Source organism: Podarcis erhardii (assembly GCF_964252035.2).
Source record: "Podarcis erhardii genome assembly, chromosome: 10".
NCBI classification, from domain to species: domain Eukaryota; kingdom Metazoa; phylum Chordata; class Lepidosauria; order Squamata; family Lacertidae; genus Podarcis; species Podarcis erhardii.
The window spans coordinates 4,486,744-4,507,494 of NC_138500.1; the positions used below are offsets into that span (position 1 = coordinate 4,486,744).

Below are 20,751 nucleotides of genomic sequence, written 5' to 3' on the forward strand. Positions count from 1 at the left end.
CTCAACTTGCATCCAGCTTTACAGCCACTGCCAGTATGCAGTCAAAGGTCAAAATGTTTTGGCAGGCTCAGTCTGATGACCCTTCAGAAGCCTCTTTTCAGGTAATTGGCCAATTAATTCCCTCCCCCCCCCCCCCCGCTGCCCCAAAGAGGTCATGGGGCAAAGAGTACGAGGTTTCTGAGAAATGAGGTTGGGCGGCGTAAATCCTCGAGGGAGGACCGTAGAATCTGAACATCTTGGAGCACAAAAACAGGTCGCTGTTTTGCAAGTGGCATTCGAGCTCACGCCGGAAAGTTGAGTTTCTTAAAGAGCTCTGTCACCTCGACACCTTGCGAAAGGATATTGTGGAGGTGGGGAAAGATAAAGAAAGGGCACAACGAATGATCAGGTGGTGTGCGGAGCGAATCTCCCGGGAACAAAAGCTGCAGCATTTGGGATGTTTTAGTTGGGCAAGAAGAACCAGATGCACAAACTTGAGCTGGGGGACACCTGGCTCACTAGCAGGACATGTGAAAAGGATCTGGGGGTCTTGGTGGACCACAAGCTGAACATGAGCCCACAGTGAGATGCAGCAGCAAAAAAAGTAAATGCTATTCTAGGCTGCATCAACAGAAGTCTAGTGCCTGGATCAACGGAAGTCATAGTCCCGCTCCATTTTGCCTTGGTCAGCAGGCCCAGACAGAGGGAGGGGCCATATGGGCCACTTGGCCCGGGCCTACGATTCCAAAGGGGACCTCGGTCAGCATATTTATCTATATTTTCCATTCTGTCTTTATATGCAGAGACGGCTCAAGCCTTGAAATAAAATTATTTGTCAGCATAACTTTTGTGAAAATTATTTATATACTTATTCATTTATAGGAACGCGGGTGGCGCTGTGGGTTAAACCACAGAGCCTAGGACTTGCCGATCAGAAGGTCGGCGGTTGGAATCCCCGTGACGGGGTGAGCTCCCGTTGCTCAGTCCCTGCTCCTGCCAACCTAGCAGTTCGAAAGCACGTCAAAGTGCAAGTAGATAAATAGGTACTGCTCTGGCGGGAAGGTAAACGGTGTTTCTGTGCCCTGCTCTGGTTCGCCAGAAGCGGCTTAGTCCTGCTGGCCACATGGCCTCCCTCGGCCAGTAAAGCGAGATGAGCGCCGCAACCCCAGAGTGGGTCACGACTGGACCTAATGGTCAGGGGTCCCCTTTACCCCTTTACCCATATATAAGACTTCAGTTATCCCAGGGTAAAAAAGGGGGGCACATTATCTACCTGGCCCGGGCCCCTGCCTGGCTCTGCAGGGCCCTGTTGGTCAGACCACACCTGGAATCCTGTGTCCAGTGCTGGGCACCACAATTTAAGAAGGATGTTGACAAGCTGGCAGGTGTGCAGAGGAGGGCGACCAAGATGATCAAGGGTCTGGAAACTAAGCCTGATGAGGAACGGTTGAAGGTGCTGGGTATGTTTAGCCTGGAAAAGAGGAGACTGAGAGGAGATAGGAGAGCCATCTTCAAATATCTCAAGGGCTGTCCCATGGAAGAGGGAGCAAGCTTGTTTTTCTCCTGCTCTGGAGGGCTGGACTCGATCCCATGGCTTCAAGTTGCAAGAAAGGAGATTCTGACTGAACATTTGGAAAAACTTTCTGACAGTAAGAGCTGCTCAGCAGCGGAACGAACTCCCTCTGGATCTGGTGGAATCTCCTTCCTTGGAGGTTTTTAAGCAGAGGTTGGATGGCCATCTGTCAGAGATGATTTAGCTGAGATTCCCGCATTGCAGGGAGTTGGTCTAGATGTCCCTCAGGGTCCCATCCAACCCTACTATTCTAAGAGGGCATGGCTAGCTGGAACCCTGCAGAGGAGCACTCCATTCCACAGGGACAAGGAACCTGGGGCTCTCCAGAGATATTCTTGCCATTTGCCAGTTCGATTCCCATCAGTCACGACTACACAGGTCCCCCATCCCTGCCAGAAAGCAACATTTTCTGGCCGGTCTTCCTTGGTCTTCCTTTTTTACAGGAAGCCTAACAGCAGCCAGTCCAGCTACAGACTTATTAGCTGGAGAACAGCTGTTCTAACTAAACGATTTGCCTAATATTTCCCTGGCCGATGAGAAGCCTGAGCTTAGATACATAACTTCCTCTCTGGGGAACAGGCAGACATCAGATCAGGGCTTTGCAGGATGCTATATTTACCCCGAGTAACTCGGATCATAAATACACCAGGAAACACGGAGGCTCTCTGTGTATGACTTTTTATTAAAAAAAATCTCTGGGTCCCGTTTGCAATTTTTACATTAACGATGCCATTTCCATGCTGAGAAGGAGAGGTCAGAGCTGCCTTTGTGGGGTTGGTGATGATGTGATCCGGTCTCATGCATGAACAGGTTTGCAGCGTGGGTTGACAACTTGGGGAATTCTTCCAGAAGTTTTGGGGGAACCAAAGTAGTGGATTTGCGTAGGAGGCCCCAAATAAATCCATGCTCATCTTTTAAGTGTCCTGGGGGAGACCTAACTTGCAGCACAGAAACAGATTGAGGTCTATAAAGTTATGCACAGCAAAGAGAAAGGGGATAGGGACAAGTTTTTAACTCGGAGTAGACATGCTAAAATGCCTAAGTCCGAATCAGATAAGTGCTGGAGATGTAACGATGTAATATAGATTTGAATCTCTGGAGGGAAATCTGGAAGAGCGATTTGAAGTTCACAGCATGCTATTCTGGAGGCAGTTGGAGGATGGATGGCAGCTAACAGATTGAGGTTGAATCCTGACAAGACAGAAGTACTGTTTTTGCGGGACAGGAGGTGGGCAGGTGTGGAGGACTCCCTGGTCCTGAATGGGGCAACTGTGTCCCTGAAGGACCAGTGCTCATTTTGGACTCACAGCTGTCCATGGAGGCGCAGGTCAATCCTGTGTCCAGGGCAGCTGTCTGCCAGCTCCATCTGGTACACAGGCTTAGACCCTCCCTGCCCACAGACTGTCTCGCCAGAGTGGTGCATGCTCTGGTTATCTCTCGCTTGGACTACTACAATGTGCTCCATGTGGAGCTACCTTTGAAGGTGACCCGGAAACTACAACTAATCCGGAATGCGGCAGCTAGACTGGGGACTGGGAGCGGCCACCGAGACCATATAACACCAGAATGTTGGTGCTGACCTTTAGAGCCCTAAACGGCCTCAGTCCAGTATATCCAAAGGAGCATCTCCACCCCCATCGTTCAATAATTATTATTATTATTATTATTATTATTATTATTATTATTATTATTATTATTATTTAATAATAATTAATAATAATAATTAATTAATTAATAATAATTAATAATAATAATAATTTTGTGGGTGCTCAGGCTCCCAGGGCCCCAGGGAGTTGGCACCTATGGCCATCCCTGCCCTATGCATTCCCCACATCTCCTCCTGACCTCGCCGTCCTTTTTCTGGCCACAATTCCTGCTCTCTCCCACTCCTTTCCCCTCCTCCCAACTGCTAGCAAGGCCTGCCCTGAGCCATCCATGCATCTAATGAGCATCTTGGCTCTGGCTGCCCCCAACTTGCCCCCTTCTGCTCATTAAGCGCTTCTGGCCTCCAGCCCCCCTGGAAGGGTCAACCGGGCAGGAGGAATTGCCCAGCGCCTGGGCTCACACTCACACCCCCCGATGGGCCCCCGGGAGGGAGGGGTCGAGGCTTCACAACCCCGCCGGGTGCCCCATGATCCAAGCTGCTGTTGGTGGTTCAGGGGGTCCTTGCACAAGATGGAGGTCAGGCTGTGAGGAGGAGGCTGGAGTCCCACCGGAGATGGAGGGACAGCAGGAGGCCGGACGAGGAGCTTTCTTTCTTTTTCTTTTTCCTTTTAATTTAAGGTTTCGGAGGGCAAGGCAAGCGATCAAAGGGATGCTGGTTTTGGGACTTTTTAGCCAAGAAACAGTATGGCAGAAGTTCGTAAAATTACACCAGGCACAGGGGAGGAGGGCTGTAGTGAAGTTGGAAAATCCTGGTATGGTCAAACTCTGGTTCACGCAGGAGTGAGGCATTATGGGAGAGATAAAACTGTAGCCTTCTGGGGAATGGGTGTTTGGTCTCTTTAAACGCAAAGCTACCTGTCTCTAGAGGGACGCGGGTGGCGCTGTGGGTTAAACAACAGAGCCTAGGACTTGCCGATCAGAAGATCGGCGGTTCGAAACCCCGCCACGGGGTGAGCTCCCATTGCTCAGTCCCTGCTCCTGCCAGCCTAGCAGTTCAAAAGCATGTCAAAGTGCAAGGAGATAAATAGGTACCACTCCGGCGGGAAGGTAAACGGTGTTTCCATGCGCTGCTTTGGTTCGCCAGAAGCGGCTTAGTCATGCTGGCCACATGACCCAGAAGCTGTATGCTGGCTCCCTCGGCCAATAAAGCGAGATGAGCGCCGCAACCCCAGAGTCGGCCACGACTGGACCTAATGGTCAGGGGTCACTTTAGAGGTGAGAGTCAATTACATCTTGACTGTTGGCAGGATGAGATGTTATCTGATTTCTCCTGGTACAGCTGGGGGCCTGAGTGTGGATTGGGTTGTAAAAAAGGTTGTTGTTGTTGTTGTTTAGTCGTTTAGTCATGTCCGACTCTTCGTGACCCCATAGACCAGAGCACACCAGGCCCTCCTGTCTTCCACTGCCTCCCACAGCTTGGTCAAACTCATGCTGGTAGCTTCGAAAACACTGTCCCACCATATCATCCTCTGTCGTCCCCTTCTCCTTGTGCCCTCCATCTTTCCCAACATCAGGGTCTTTTCCAGGGAGTCTTCTCATGAGGTGGCCAAAGTCTTGGAGCCTCAGCTTCAGGATCTGTCCTTCCAGTGAGCACTCAGGGCTGATTTCCTTCAGAATGGATAGGTTTGATCTTCTTGCAGTCCATGGGACTCTCAAGAGTCTCCTCCAGCACCAGAATTCAAAAGCATCAATTCTTCGGCAATCAGTGTTCTTTATGGTCCAGCTCTCTCTTCCATACATCACTACTTGGAAAACCATAGCTTTAACTATACGGACCTTTGTTGGCAAGGTGATGTCTCTGCTTTTTAAGATGCTGTCTAGGTTTGTCATTGCTTTTCTCCCAAGAAGCAGGCGTCTTTTAAATTCGTGACTGCTGTCACCATCTGCAATGATCATGGAGCCCAAGAAAGTAAAATCTCTCACTACCTCCATTTCTTCTCCTTCTATTTGCCAGGAGGTGATGGGCCCAGTGGCCATGATCTTAGTTTTTTTTTATGTTGAGCTTCAGACCATATTTTGCACTCTCCTCTTTCACCCTCATTACTTCCGGGTTTCGCTGCTCGTGCATGCGCAGATGCTCAAAATTACGTCACGCTCATGCACAGAAGTGGTGAAAAGCGACGCGCACGTGCGCAGACGTACCGTCGCTAGTTATGTTTGCTTCTGGATGCGAACGGCGCTCCGGAACGGATCCCATTCGCATCCCGAGGTACCACTGTATCTGCAATCCTGAGGACTCAAAGAACAGTTTTCAGTTTAATTTAATTCACATGGTCCTGGTCACTGGCCCCAGTACCAAATGTTACCCTTGCAGAAGCAATAGATCCATCTGTCACTCCACCCCTTTGACCATTCCGGTTGCCTCCTTTTCTCTCCCTTTCACTGACCCGCAGAGCCAGACCTCCTCCCTCTATCCTACACCACAGCTGAGGAGCGCTATATGGACCTACCAGACGAGCACCTGCCTGAGCTGGACTCTCCGCCGCCCCTTGAACCACTGGCCTTGACGGACATCCGCCACTACCAGCGGGAGCCCAGCGAGTCTGACTTTCCGCCGCCAGGACCAGCGAGATCCAGCACAGCCAACGCAGAGGAGAGGATACGGCGGCTGGAGGAGCTGGTGGACGGGCTGGGGACGATGCTGGACATGGTCAAAGAGCAGGTGAGGGAAGCTCGGATCCCACCATGCAGAATTTTAGAGTTCGTGAGGGGGACCCAGCGGTCATCTAGTCTAACCCCGGCTCCACAGGAATCTTGTGACAGCAGCATTTTTGCCATATGTCCATTCATCATCATCATCACCATCATCATCATAAACTTTATTGCGCTAGCCAAAGGCCATGGCATCATTCACAAAGGGAACAATAAGAAAAGCAACAGTAATAATAATAATAATAATAATAATAATAATAATAATAATAATAATTTATTATTTATACCCCGCCCATCTGGCTGAGTTTCCCCAGCCACTCTGGGCGGATCCCAATCAAGTGTTAAAAACAGTACAGCGTTAAATATTAAAAACTTCCCTGAGCAGGGCTGCCTTCAGATGTCTTTTGAAGATAGGAAAGCTGCTTAAAAATAAGATAGCTGCCTTAAGTAACAATAAATAACCACAAATACATCAGGCATCCCCCCCCCTTTACCAATTTCCCCCTTTTCTTCCTAATGTATCAACAAATGAAACTGATTTGTAAAAATGTTACATGGGAAAAAAATACGAGAGAGAGACATTGCACACACTTTTGTAAATCAAGAAAATCTTTATTACCGTATTTTTTTGCTCTATAAGACGCACATTTCCCCCTCCAAAAATGAAGGGGAAATGTGTGTGCGTCTTATGGAGCGAATGCAGGCTCCTTGGCTTCAGCGATAGCAACGCGAAGCCTCCGAAGCGCAGTGGGAGTGCTCCCGCTGTGCTCCGGAGGCTTCAGGTTCCTTTCGCTGAAGGGTAGGTGCCCCTTCAGCTAAGGCGCAACGCCCCTTCAGCTAAGCGGGAGGAGAAATGGAAGGGGCTCTGTTTCTTCTGCTACTTCACTGAAGGGGTGCTGAGCAGAGAGGGGGAGATTTTTTCCCCCTTGTTCTCCCCCTCTAAAACAAGTTGCGTCCTATGGTTGGGTGCGTCCTATAGAGCGAAAAATACGGTAAATAAATAAAAAAAAAACCAGGCACTGCAAATACAGTGGTACCTCTGGTTGCAAACGGGATCCGTTCCGGAGGCCCGTTCGCAACATGAAAACAGCGCAATCTGAAGCGCCATATCTGAGCAGGTGCATGGCGCGATTTGGTGTTGTGCGCAGATGCGAAGCGCGATTTCCATAATAGCGGGTTCTACCCTGAATATCAAATGCGATTCTTTCATGGGGGGCGGGAACAGACCCTTGTTCTTTGGACCTCCTCCTCCCCTGTTAGGATCTAGAGTAACCCCTCGAGTCACCCACAGTGTCCCCCATTTTCCCTCCCCAGAATTCGGACCTGCTGGGCCGCGTGAAGTCCCTGGAGGACTGTGAGTGTCGGCGACCAGCATGCCTCTGGGAAGGGCGGCGCTATGAGGACGGCACTTCCTGGGATCGAGATCAGTGCACCACTTGCGTGTGTGTGCATGGCAAAGCAGAGTGCTCACTGCGCCATGACCGACCTCGCTGTCTGGGTGAGTACGTGCAAGGGGTTGGGTTATTATTACACAGAGCTTAAAAGGTAAAGGGACTCCTAACTCTGGGGTTGTGGTGCTCATCTCACTTTATTGGCTGAGGGAGCCAGCATATAGCTTCTGGGTCTTGTGGCCAGCAGGACTAAGCCGCTTCTGGCAAACCAGAGCAGCGCACGGAAACGCTGTTTACCTTCGCGCCAGAGCGGTACCTATTTATCTACTTGCACTTTGACGTGCTTTCGAAGTGCTAGGTGGGCAGGAGCAGGGACCAAGCAACAGGAGCTCACCCCGTCGCGGGGATTCGAACCGCCAACCTTCTGATCGGCAAGTCCTAGGTTCTGTGGTTTAACCCACAGTGCCACCCATGTCCCTACACGCAACTTGGGTGGTGGTTGTTGTTGTTGTTGTTGTTATATATTTTTATTAAAGAATTTCAACCAAACAAATTATTCAAATACTCAATTACATTTATTTTTTCCCCTATTATCCCCCCCATTCCTCCCTCTCCCCACCCAACCCAAGACTTCCCTCAGCTCCCTCCTCTGATCTGTTTGCACGTATTGTTCTCTGCCTGTAAAAAACTGTACATATCATTACGTCATCTGTCCTTAATAAATTTGTGGGTGTTTATTCAAAACCTGCCATGGAGTCCGAATAATTTTGTTTGATTTTTAAATAGTCTGTAAAAAGTTTCCAATCTTCTTTGAAGTCCCAATTATCCTATTATTGTTATTGTTATTGTTATTGTTATTGTTATTGTTATTGTTATTGTTATTGTTATTGTTATTGTTATTGTTATTGTTATTGTTAATACCCCGCCCATCTGGCTGGGTTTTCCCAGCCACTCTGGGCGGCTTCCAACCGAATATTAAAAACAATACAGGGTCAGACATTAAAAGCTTCCCTAAACAGGGCCACCTTCAGTTGTCTTTTAAAAGTAAAGTAGTTGTTTATTGCCTTGATATTTGATGGGAGGGCGTTCCACAGGGAGGGAGCCACCACCGAGAAGGCCCTCTGCCTAGTTCCCTGTAACCTCCCTTCTCGCAGCGAGAGAACCGCCAGAAGGCTTGAAGTTACAAGTGATTCCAACTAAACATCAGGAAAACCTTTCTGACAGGAAGAGCCGTTTGACAGGGGAACGGTCTCCCTTGACCGGTTGTGGGTTCTCCTTCCTTGGAGAGGTTGGAAGGCCATCTGTCTTGCATGAGATTCCTGAATTTCAGGGGGTTGGACTAGATGACCCCAGAGGTCCCTCCCAACTGTGATCCTATGATTCCATCATTGCTGACAGCTTTGCCACAGGAGGAAATTCAACAGGTGCAGTTTCTCTTCAGTGCTGACCTTCTCCCCTCCTCCTTTGCAGGCTGTGCTGACGGCCGGAAGGAAGGCGAGAACTGGAGTCCCGAGCCGTGCTGGACCTGCCGCTGTGAGGTGAGAAGGGGGGCTCTTGTCAGGATGACACCTGTAATAAACAAAAATCTGCCCTTATTCCCTTATAGGGGACACAAGAGCCCTTATAGAGTCCTTTGCAGGTTCTCCATCGGTCGGAGAAAATAGCAGAGGCCAACCAGAGAATATTGAGAAGCAAAGCAGCTCATAAGCCTGATCTTTATTGATCTGTTGCAACAGGGTGCTCCCCTCACACGCAGGAAAGGAGGAGGACCCTGAACAAATGTGTGCCCACCCTTATATAAACATTTTAAATTGCCTGCCCTGGAGCTCCAGACCACCCCTCCATACATCATACATACATCACAGAAGGGGTGTAACCCAAGACCACCCCCCCAGACACATCATACCTACATCACAGAAAAGGCAGTCTACAACAGAAATTTGAGTGCGTTGTTTGCCTCCTGTCTGGCAGATTAACTGTTAATGGTCACTTGACTGGATACCCTGGGGAGCCTGGCCAGTCTTTTGTAATGATAAATACTTAGTTCCTGATCCAAGTCACAGGCTCACCCTATTCATACACAGACAGACATACCCTTAAGACAGGATTTGTGAAGGAAAAGACAATGGGGAGGCTTTTCCATTTTCCTTCGACCTTGCAGAGAAATATTTGAGGCCAATTTGGGAGGGACAAAATGGTTTCAGGACTTTTTCTGTGGGGTTTCAGACATGTGGTTTATATATGCAGTTATGAATATATACATATATATACATATATATATACATATATATATGAAATATACTCAGAGTCGAGAGTGGATTTCATGCTCTTTATTCAGCTCATAGTGGTGAGGAGGAATGAAAGTTTCCCCAAAGTATCTGCTTTATATACATTGTTTACACAATGGGCTGCACGTGACTGGCTTATTCCGGAATTCTCCTGTAGGCCAATCAGGTTGTGGATTCACTTCCATCTGGAGCTGGATTGGGTGGCTCCTGCGGACCAATCATACTGCTGCATTGTTCTAGGACCGATCAGACTGCTGCATTTTGGATCCTATTGTTCTAGGACCAATCAGACTGCTGCCTTTTGGATCCTATTCAATTCAGTACATAACAATATATATATATATATATAACCTTAATTTTTTTAACTTCACACGCAACCTGCAAGGATCTGCCTTGCCTCTTTCTGGTGCCTGTTGGCACGAGCAGCGGCGTAGCGTGGGTTGTCAGCACCCGGGGCAAGGCAAGTAATTTGCGCCCCTAACCCCTAACCTGCCGCCGCTGCCAGCTTCTTCTTGCTGCTGCCTAGGCTGGGGTATTTACGGTAAGGTAGCCACGGCGGCAGCGGCGGGTCCATGTCAGGTGATCTGAGGCGAGTTGCCGCTGGCACTGCCACCCAAACGACGCCGCTTGCCTGGAGGAGGAGGAGGGCAGAGAGGCGAGGAAAATGCAACATGGCCCAGCAGCTGCAGCGGCGGGGCTGTGAGGAAGGGCTGCCTGGCACGCCCTCCGCAGCCCGGACGCGCGCACAGCTCGTCGGTTCCGTGAGACATGGGGCTCTGCTACAGCCTGCACCCGAAGCTCTTCGGCGACTCCGGAGGCGGCGAGTGCGCCCCCCCCCAGATGTTGTGCCCGGTGCGGCCGGCCCCCCCTGCACCCCCCACGCTACGCCACTGGGCACGAGAACCCCTTGATTCCACTGTGAGCCATAGTGGTGAATCCCCATTAGGGAATCCCTCCGCCCACTAGGGGGTGCTACCCCCACCACTGGAATAGAGGACCCTCACATTTGTGCCATAGCCCAGGTGTGCCCCTACAGATGGCACTAATGTGAGGGTGTCGGGTAAGCATCACAGGAGGACATTGTCCAGACAGAAAAGTATAAGTCAATTGTTGAAGGTGATATTGAATGAATGATAGATAGATAGATAGATAGATAGATAGATAGATAGATAGATAGATAGATAGAATGAGAAGGATTGATTGATTGATTGAGAATGACTGACTGAATGAATGAATGATTGAATAAGAATGATTGAATGATTGAATGAGAATGATTGAATGAATGAATGAATGAGTGATTGATTGATTGATTGATTGAGAATGATTGAATGAATGATTGAGAATGATTGCATGAATGAATAAGAATGATTGATTGAATGATTGGTTGGTTGGTTGGTTGGTTGAATGATTGATTGATTGATTGATTGATTGATTGATTGATTGAATGAATGAATGAAGAATCTGGAACCAGAGCAGCCAAGTGTTCCAGAGAGAATGGAGTAAATTAATATTATATAGAGAGAATCATTGTACACATACAGTATAAAGACACTAGCAGGACTGAGATAAAACTCACACCATTTGAAAGAAGGGACATTCTATTGGTGATTAAAGTGTTTAATAATATAAGACAGATATAGAATGGAGATGTAAAAAAGGTGTGAAAATAAAAATGTGATATAAGAAAACCAGAAGATGGAGGGAGGGAAGCCAGAAAACGGGCAGGGTGAATGATATAATGATGTTATATGACGATGTTATAAAATTGTTAAAATTGGAAAATCCATAAAAAATTTAAAAATAAAATAACATTTGTAAAAAAAACCAATAAAACCCCCAGAAACTTTCCTTTGTGAATTATAGGGACAGAACTACCCAAACTGTATAGAAATATATTCATGTATGTGACTACAGGGGCAAGAATGTTAATTTCCCAAAAATAAAAAGAAGTCCCAGCAAAAGAAGAATGGATACAAAAACTTATAGAATATACAGAAATGGCAAAACTTACTGGAGAAATAAGAAAAGAAGAGAACAAACTTTTTTATGTAAAAGAATGGAAATGGTTTATTGAAGATTTACAGATAAACTGTAAACGGATAAGAACATTGGCAGGATTATTGTAATAACCTGCACTTTCATATTGAAAGTAGATGAAAAAATGAGCAAAGTAGGTTAATTTGGATATGCAGAAAATATTCTAAAAAAAAATTAACAGAAAGAGGGGGAAGGAAGACAAGTTTTGAAATGTTAAAAGGACTGTAAAGTTATTGAAATGTATAAAATTGAAAATCATTAATAATAATAATGATGATGATGATGATGATGATGGAACCATCGCTTTGGGCATCATGCGTGCTTTCGCTGTCCAGTAACGCTGTGCCATCTCTACCTAGGATGGCAAAGTGTCCTGCAAGAGAGAGGATTGCTCCCCTGCTCCATGCCAGCACCCCGCAACCCCCCAGGGGAAGTGTTGCCCAGTGTGTGGAGGTTGCTTCTACAAAGGGCACCTCTTGAAGGATGGGCAGAGATACGTGGAGGAGCCATGCAGGCATTGCATCTGCCAGGTGAGCACGGAGGAAGGGGTGGAGGCTGATGGGTCAATGCCAAGGGGTGCCAGCAAGAAAGATAGATGCTGATCAGATTTAGCACCTGTATTGATTCCAGATCAGGTTCAGGCGCAGGGCCAGTGCCAGTCTGTGCCAGGAGGAAGCTGGCAATGCCAACCATCACGGGGAATTGTGCCTGAAGGAAAGGATCTGGGGGTCTTGGTGGACCACAAGCTAAACATGAGTCCACAGTGTGATGCAGCAACAAAAAAGGCCAATGCTATTCTAGGCTGCATCAACAGAAGTCTAGTATCCAGATCCAGGGAAATCATAGTCCCACTCTATTCTGCCTTGGTCAGACCACACCTGGAATGCTGTGTCCAGTTCTGGGCACCACAATTTAAGAAGGGTGTTGACAAGTTGGAAGGTGTGCAGAGGAGGACAACCAAGATGATCAATGGCCTGGAAGCTAAGCCTGATGAGGAACGGTTGAAGGAGTGTGGGTATGTATAGCCTGGAAAAGGAGACTGAGATAGGAGAGTCATCTTCAAATATCTCAAGGGCTTTAACATGGAAAATGGAGCAAGCTTGTTTTCTCCTGCTCTGGAGAGTAGGACTCCAACCAATTATTATTATTATTATTATTATTATTATTATTATTATTATCACTACTACTACTACTACCCCGCCCATCTAGCTTGGTTTCCCCAGCCACTCTGGACTGCTTCCAACCAAATATTAAAACAATACAGCGTCAGACATTAAAAACTTCCCTAAACAGGGCCGCTTTCAGTTGTCTTTTAAAAGTAAAATACAGTGGTGCCCCGCAAGACGAATGCCTCGCACGACGAAAAACCCGCTAGACGAAAGGGTTTTCCGTTTTTCGAGGCTCTTCGAAAGACGAATTTCCCTATGGGCTTGCTAATAGCGCTAATCCGCTAAGCCGCTAATAGGGATGCTTCGCAAGACGAAAAAACCGCTAGACGAAGAGACTCGCGGGACGGATTATTTTCGTCTTGCGAGGCACCACTGTAGTTGCTTATTGCCTTGACATCTGGTGGGAGGGCATTCCACAGGGCGGGCGCCACCACCGAGAAGGCCCTCTGCCTCGTTCCCTGTAACCTCACTTCTCGCAAGGAGTGCAAGAAGGGCTTTTACATTCGCTAGAAGCTCGGCTCTGCCCTCACCGGTCCTGGAGGAAACGTAAAAGTAAAGGGACCCCTGACCATTAGGTCCAGTCATGGCTGACTCTGGGGTTACAGTGCTCATCTCACTTTATTGGGAGCCGCCATACATCTTCCGGGTCATGTTGCCAGCTGGACTAAGCCGCTTCTGGCGAACCAGAGCAGCACACGGAAACGCCGTTTACCTTCCCACCGGAGCGGTGCCTGTTTATCTACTTGCACTTTGACGTGCTTTCGAACTATTAGGTTGGCAGGAGCTGGGACCAAGAAATGGGAGCTCACTCCGTCACTTCGAACCACCGACCTTCTGATCGGCAAGTCCTAGGCTCTGTGGTTTAACCCACAGCGCCACCCGCATCCCATTCAGGAGCTTAGGGCCTCATCAAACCTAAATCCAGCTCTGTTTGCAATGCTACAGTTTTACGATAGATATTTAGCAGTTGTGACGTGGTCTCAACACCAAGCAATGCCATGTGTTTACCACTGCCTAGCGTTTCGTGACCACGTTGGCGCCGCCGTATGATTCTCTCCTCTCTCTGCAACTCTCCTAGGCAGGCAACGTCCGATGCCAAGCACCCAGCTGCCCAGAGCTTTCGTGCCGGGAGCGATACACGCCGCCCGGGGAGTGCTGCCCAGTTTGCCATCCAGGTAAGGACTCAAGGAAGCGCCCCGAGAGCATCACTGGGCCATAGCTGTCAACCGTCCCTTATTTGGCGGGAAAGCCCTTATCCCAGCGCCGTGTCCCGCTGCTGCCCCTTATTGATGATGTCCCTTAAATTTCCTGGGTTTCAAAGGAAGCAGCTTCTCTCCCTCCCTCCCTCCCTCCCTGCCGGCCAGGGAGGAGGGAGGCTCCAACTGTGTTGCTTGGCTGCATTGCTCACCCAATAAGGAGTCTAAGAACAACTGGGGGGTGGAGCTTGCATGCCTTGTGCCGATCAATTTGGCCGCGTTGCCTGGGGACTCGCCTTTGCTCAGCGCTTCCCAGCGGAGAGGGGACGGTGGTTTTCCTTGCTGCATCCCTTTTGCCGGGTTGCTGCGCTGTGGGAACCACCGCTTGAGGCTTCGCTTGGTTGACTAAAATCCCTTATTTTGGCTGCTGATCCCTTATTTTCGAGGCTGCTGATCCCTTATTTTCAAATCTGTAAGTTGACAGCTATGCACTGGGCCATTGGTTGTGTTGGTCCTTGGACCCGATTCATTTGCGCAAAGCGTTTTCTCTTTATCAAGTTTGCTTCCGTATCCTTCCCATGCCAGGTACAGTCGACAGACCATTCGTGGGAGTGCAAGCTCTCCATGTTTCTTGTATCGTCTGTTTCGGTTTGAAATAGTGTAAGATTTTGGCCTCCTTTTTCCTTGGGAGGGGGGTTTCTGCAGCGTGTGTAAGATAAATTCCCACTTCTCTACAGGTGAAACTCAGAAAATTAGAATATTGTGGAAAAGTTCATTTATTTCTGTAAGTGAACTTAAAAGGTGAAACTAATATATGGGATAGACTCATGACATGCAAAGCGAGATATGTCAAGCCTTTATTTGTTATAATTGTGATGATCATGGCGTACAGCTGATGAAAACCCCAAATTAGCAATCTCAGAAAATTAGAATATTAAATGAAATCAGCAAAACAAGGACTGCAAATAGACCAATATTGGACCACTGAGAAGTAAAAGCATGCATATGTACTCAGAACTTGATTTGGGCCCCTTTTGCATCAATTACTGCCTCAATGCGGCGTGACATGAGACCGAGCAATGCAGAAGAGCTAAAGGCTGCTATTGAAACATCCTGGTCTTCCATAAGACCTCAGCAGTGCCACAGGCTGATAGCATCCATGCCACGCCACATTGAGGTTAGAGCTTAATAAGTTAGAGCTTAATAATTATTTCACTATCAATATACTTGTTCTTAATTGTTCACTATCAATATACTTGTTCTTAATTCTGGCAGTGGTTAAGAAGCGTTGCATTAATTCCTTGCCTTTTCCTCACCTGTGGTTTTTTTTGTTTTGTTGTTTTTTTTTGCCCAGGTTGTGAGTACGAAGGACAGAGATATCAGGAGGGAGATGTCTTTGCCGCCTCTTCGAACCCCTGTATGAACTGCTCCTGCCTGGTGAGTGGATAGAGGGAAGGGCAGAGTACCCGGCTATACCGTATAACAAATTATCACAGTGGTAATTGATGCTGTTTTTGTTTAGTCGTTTAGTCGTGTCCGACTCTTCGTGACCCCCTGGACCAGAGCACGCCAGGCACTCCTGTCTTCCACTGCCTCCCCCAGTTTGGTCAAACTCATGCTGGCAGCTTCGAGAACACTGTCCCACCATCTCGTCCTCTGTCGTCCCCTTCTCCTGGTGCCCTCCATCTTTCCCAACTTCAGGGTCTTCTCCAGGGAGTCTTCTCTTCTCATGAGGTGGCCAAAGTATTGGAGTCTCAGCTTCAGGATCTGTCCTTCCAGTGAGCACTCAGGGTCTAATCTCCTTCAGAATGGAGAGATTTGATCTTCTTGCAGTCCATGGGACTCTCAAGAGTCTCCTCCAGCACCAGAATTCAAAAGCATCAATTCTTCTGTGATCAGCCTTCTTTATGGTCCAGCTCTCACTTCCATACATCGCTACTGGGAAAACCATAGCTTTAACTATACGGACCTTTGTTGGCAAGGTGATGTCTCTGCTTTTTAGGATGCTGTCTACATTTGTCATCACTTTTCTCCCAAGAAGCAGGTGTCTTTTAATTTTGTAACTGCTGTCACCATCTGCAGTGATCATGGAGCCCAAAAAAGTAAAATCTCTCACTGCCTCCATTTCTTCCCCTTCTATTTGCCAGGAGGTGATGGGCCCAGTGGCCATGATCTTTGTTTTTTTCATGTTGAGCATCAGACCATAATTTGCACTCTCCTCTTTCACCCTCATTAAAAGGTTCTTTAATTCCTCCTCACTTTCTGCCATGAAGGTTGTGTCATCTACATATCTGAGGTTGTTGAGATTTCTTCCGGCAATCTTGATTCCGGCTTGGGATTCATCCAGCCCAGCCTTTCTCATGATGAATTCTGCATATAAGTTAAATAAGCAGGGAGACAATATACAGCATTGCCGTACTCCTTTCCCAATTTTGAACCAATCAGTTGTTCCACATCCAGTTCTAGCTGTAGCTTCTTATCCCACTTAGAGATTTCTCAGGAGACAGATGAGGTGATCAGGCACTCCCATTTCTTTAAGAACTTGCCATAGTTTGCTGTGGTCGACACAGTCAAAGGCTTTTGCATAGTCAATGAAGCAGAAGTAGATGTCTTTCTGGAACTTTCTCCATAATCCAGCGCATGTTTGCAATTTGGTCTCTGGTTCCTCTGCCCCTTCGAATAAAACCATGCAATAAAAGCAAATCAGTAGTTGAAAACAGGCATCAGCTAACCATTGTGGAAAGACGTATTCTCAATTACCTGCATAGACCTGGCGGAATCGGAACGTTTTCAGCAGCCACTTGAAAGTTGGCACTGGATCTCCAGTGGCAGAGAGTTCCACAGGACCAGCCAATGACACAAAAGGCTCGGCTTCTCGCTGTTATCCAATGAACCTCACCAACTTGGGGATCAGCCAGTGATGCTCCTGCATAGGATCTCGGTGATCGATCTGGGATAGAAGATTTCGAGGCTGTGGCTGGGAAGATTTAGGGTGGGCCAGTAATAGCTACCAGCGGATGGCAGCCCATAAGCCAAGCAGCAGGATCAGTGTTGCCGACTTCCTAGCATTTAGCACACAACGGTATACTGCCTGTGTACTTGGAGGTTCAATTCAACTGTTGCACCTATCCCCCCATTTATTTTCCGAGTAAGACGCTGAATGATGCTTGGTGGGAAGTGATAATGGTTCACCCAACTTAAGAGAAAGATAAATTTTGGATAAACATTATGTCTACATTAAGTATTTAAGACTTAGATAAAAGTATTTAAAACTAGGGACACAATATTGGAAATTTATAACAAGAATTGAAACAAGGTGATAAATTGCTGGCTAAAGTGTTATAAATCAGGGACGCAGGAACGAGAGATGTGAGGAAGTCCAAAAAGTGAAGAAAATATGCTTACTATCTATTTGATTCTGTTATGGTATGCTTTTTGTATAAGAGGTAAACTTTATTTCTTTTTCTTTTCTTTTTTTCTGTTTCTGTTTTCTCTCTTTATTGTATTAAGAAAATCTCTAATAAATATTTATATATATAAAAAAGATAATGGTTCACCCAAGCATGTGCAGAGTGCATTTTAATGAAGAGAAGAAAAGACACTCTGCACATGCTCAGGTGAACTTTTATCACTTCCCACTGAGCATCGTTCAGGGTCTTGTTTGAAACAACTGCCGCTGGCCCCCATGTACCTCACTTCCGAGTCAAAGGATGCAGAATAATTTGGGGAGGTTGGGCAAAATTGGCATGCCCAAAGCAAGGAAGGATTGGACTCTGATTAATAAAATACACACGAAGGCTTGACCAGCAAGACTCCGGGAGGCAGTGCGAATAATAATAATCTGTCCACCCCTTGGCCCGGGTAGTTTTATTCACAAAAGAACTTTTACACAGCGTTCGTAAGAACCAATCAGATTTCCTCTGAGCATTTCAAAAAAACTCCACGTGGGAGAAAGTCAGATCAGAAGAAATTCTTTTAACTACAAAGACTACTTTGAGCATGCATACATCTCTGAGAGAAAATAAAACAGGACTAGAGGAATGCATTCAGCCAAACCTCATAAACAGGCAGGAAAGGAAGGAAGGTTAGCAAGGAAAGAGTATTTACCATCTCCTTGTGAACTCTGTTCCTGGTCCTTAAGATCTACCTAAAGATTAACAAACTACATCAATGTAACCTACTATCTTTATGTACTGAGGATGCCTGATGAACAATTGGCCTGTGTATTTAGAATGCTTATAGGTGCCTGTCAGGCGTAGAGAAAGCAAATGGCAGAGGTGCAGAGGCTTGTGGGATTTGATCAGAAATTATTGTCAATGAATCAAGCCCAGTCAACGTAATGCTTTCATTGCGGACACAATGGCTTGCTCCATATTTCATAATTCCTCATAGTAATCCCACCTGACCCCCCACACTCTGGATATTTGCACCCCTACACTGGAGGAGGGGGGTTAAGACAGACCCCAGTTTGGGGATAGGGAGGGAAGGAGGCGCTCCCCCCCCATAGCTGTCAACTGTCCCTTATTTGGCAGGAAAGCCCTTATCCCAGCGCCGTGTCCCGCTGCTGTCCCTTATTGATGATGTCCCTTAAATTTCCCGGGTTTCAGAGGAAGCAGCTCCTCTCCCTCCCTCCCTCCCTGCCGGCCAGGGAGGAGGGAGGCTCCAACTGTGTTGCTCGGCTGCGTTGCTCACCCAATAAGGAGTCTAAGAACAACTGGGGGGTGGAGCTTGCATGCCTTGTGCCGATCAAATCGGCCGCGTTGCCTGGGGACTCGCCTTTGCTCAGCGCTTCCCAGCGGAGAGGGGACGGTGGTTTTCCTTGCTGCATCCCCTTTGCCGGGTTGCTGCGCTGTGGGAACCACCGCTTGAGGCTTCGCTTGGCTGCTGGCTGGGCTTTCTGCCTTTGGCTCAGAGGGGCTCAGAAGTTGAACATACCTGTGCTCTGAAAATCCCTTATTTTGGCTGCTGATCCCTTATTTCCGAGGCTGCTGGTCCCTTATTTTCAAATCTGTAAGTTGACAGCTATGCCCCCAGCCACCCTGTTCTGTTTTCCCTCCAGAGGAGCCTGGTCCGCTGCCACCCTGTCCACTGCCCGCCCAGCCGCTGTGCCAAGCCCAGCCCTCAGCCTGGCCAATGCTGCCCTGTTTGCCCAGGTGAGTGACTTGCCGTGAACAAACTGCAGCAGGTAGAGGAACCTGGCTTCTCTTCCGTATCCTGCAAAGAACCAAGATGGGGTGGGAGTGAACTGAGCCAAGACGGAGCCCCAGGAGGTGTTTTTCTGTGCCCCAAGATCAGCTGAGTTTTGATGCTGCTGTTTGCCTGCAGGACAATATATAACTTGCCTCTTTCTCAATCATTAAACCCCTGCGAATGTGCTCCCCCTGGAAAAATAAATAAAAAGGACACATTTATTTATTATCTGTTTATTTTGCAACATCATCATCATCATCATCATCATCATCATCATCATTATTATCATCATCTGGCCAGGGATGGATGAAGAGCTTTAGAGGCCCTAAGCACCCAGATTTTGGTGCCTCCGTATATATCTACAGGCATACCTCAGAAGTTGAACAGAATCTGTTCCCAAAGTCTGTTCGACTTCTGAAACATTCAATTTCCAAAGCACGGCTTCTGATTGGCTGTAGGGAGCTCCTGCAGCCAATCGGAAGCCACGGAAGCCCCTTCGGATGTTTGGCTTCCGAAAGAACATTTGAAAACCAGAACACTCACTTCCGTTTGACTCCCAAGGCATTCGGGAGCCGAGGTACGACTGTAATTCAAAATGTAAATGAACCATATGTCATTAATCTCTATTATTTATTATTTTTGTGTGTACAGTGGTACCTCGGGTTACATACGCTTCAGGTTACATACGCGTCAGATCAGGTTACAGACTCCGCTAACCCAGAAATAGTTCCACAGGTTAAGAACTTTGCTTCAGGATGAGAACAGAAATCACACAGCGGCGGCAGCGGGAGGCCCTATTAGCTAAAGTGGTGCTTCAGGTTAAGAACAGTTTCACGTTAAGAACGGACCTCCAGAACGAATTAAGTTCTTAACCAGAGGTACCATTGTATATATGTGTGTGTGTGTGTGTGTGTGTGTGTGTGTGTGTATACCGTCATACCTCGGGTCGAAGTAGCTTCAGGTTGAGCATTTTCAGGTTGCGCGCTGCGGTGACCAGGAAGTAACGGAGCGTGTTACTTCTGGGTTTCGCCACTCGCGCATACGCAGACGCTCAAAATGACATCATGCACATGCACAAAAGCAGCGAATTGTGACCTGCCCATGCGCAGATGCTCAGGTGCGGGTTGTGTTCGCTTCAGGATGCGAACAGGGCTCCGGAATGGATCCTGTTCGCATCCTGAGATACCACTGTATATGTATAATATACATGTGTGTGTGTGTGTGTGTGTACACACACACACACACACACATACAGTGTTACCTCGGGTTAAGTACTTAATTTGTTCTGGAGGTCCGTTCTTAACCTGAAACTGTTCTTAACCTGAAGCACCACTTTAGCTAATGGGGCCTCCCGCTGCCGCCGCACCACTGGAACACAATTTCTGTTCTCATCCTGAAGCAAAGTTCTTAACCTGAAGCACTATTTCTGGGTTAGCGGAGTCTGTAACCTGAAGCGTATGTAACCCGAGGTACCACTGTATTTGTATGCATTTTTTTCATTTATTTTGGGAACCTTTTTTGTGGAACCTGGTTCAGTTGCATCATATGGTCCGTAGTAAAAAGGGCAGTTGAAGATTTCTGTGGTGCCCCTTTCTCTTGATGCCCTATGCT

General features: G+C 47.5%; 1 protein-coding gene across 1 annotated transcript in view; it reads left to right on the forward strand.

Annotated features, from left to right (window-relative positions):
* Nucleotides 1-20,751, forward strand: part of KCP (kielin cysteine rich BMP regulator) — a 102,102-nt gene that overhangs the window by 13,512 nt on the left and 67,839 nt on the right. The window contains exons 4-10 of the mRNA XM_081879579.1: nucleotides 5,611-5,879; nucleotides 7,184-7,367; nucleotides 8,731-8,798; nucleotides 11,945-12,115; nucleotides 13,833-13,929; nucleotides 15,305-15,387; nucleotides 19,010-19,103. Of these exons, the coding sequence (XP_081735705.1) occupies nucleotides 5,611-5,879; nucleotides 7,184-7,367; nucleotides 8,731-8,798; nucleotides 11,945-12,115; nucleotides 13,833-13,929; nucleotides 15,305-15,387; nucleotides 19,010-19,103 (966 nt within the window). The remainder of the gene's footprint in view (nucleotides 1-5,610; nucleotides 5,880-7,183; nucleotides 7,368-8,730; nucleotides 8,799-11,944; nucleotides 12,116-13,832; nucleotides 13,930-15,304; nucleotides 15,388-19,009; nucleotides 19,104-20,751) is intronic.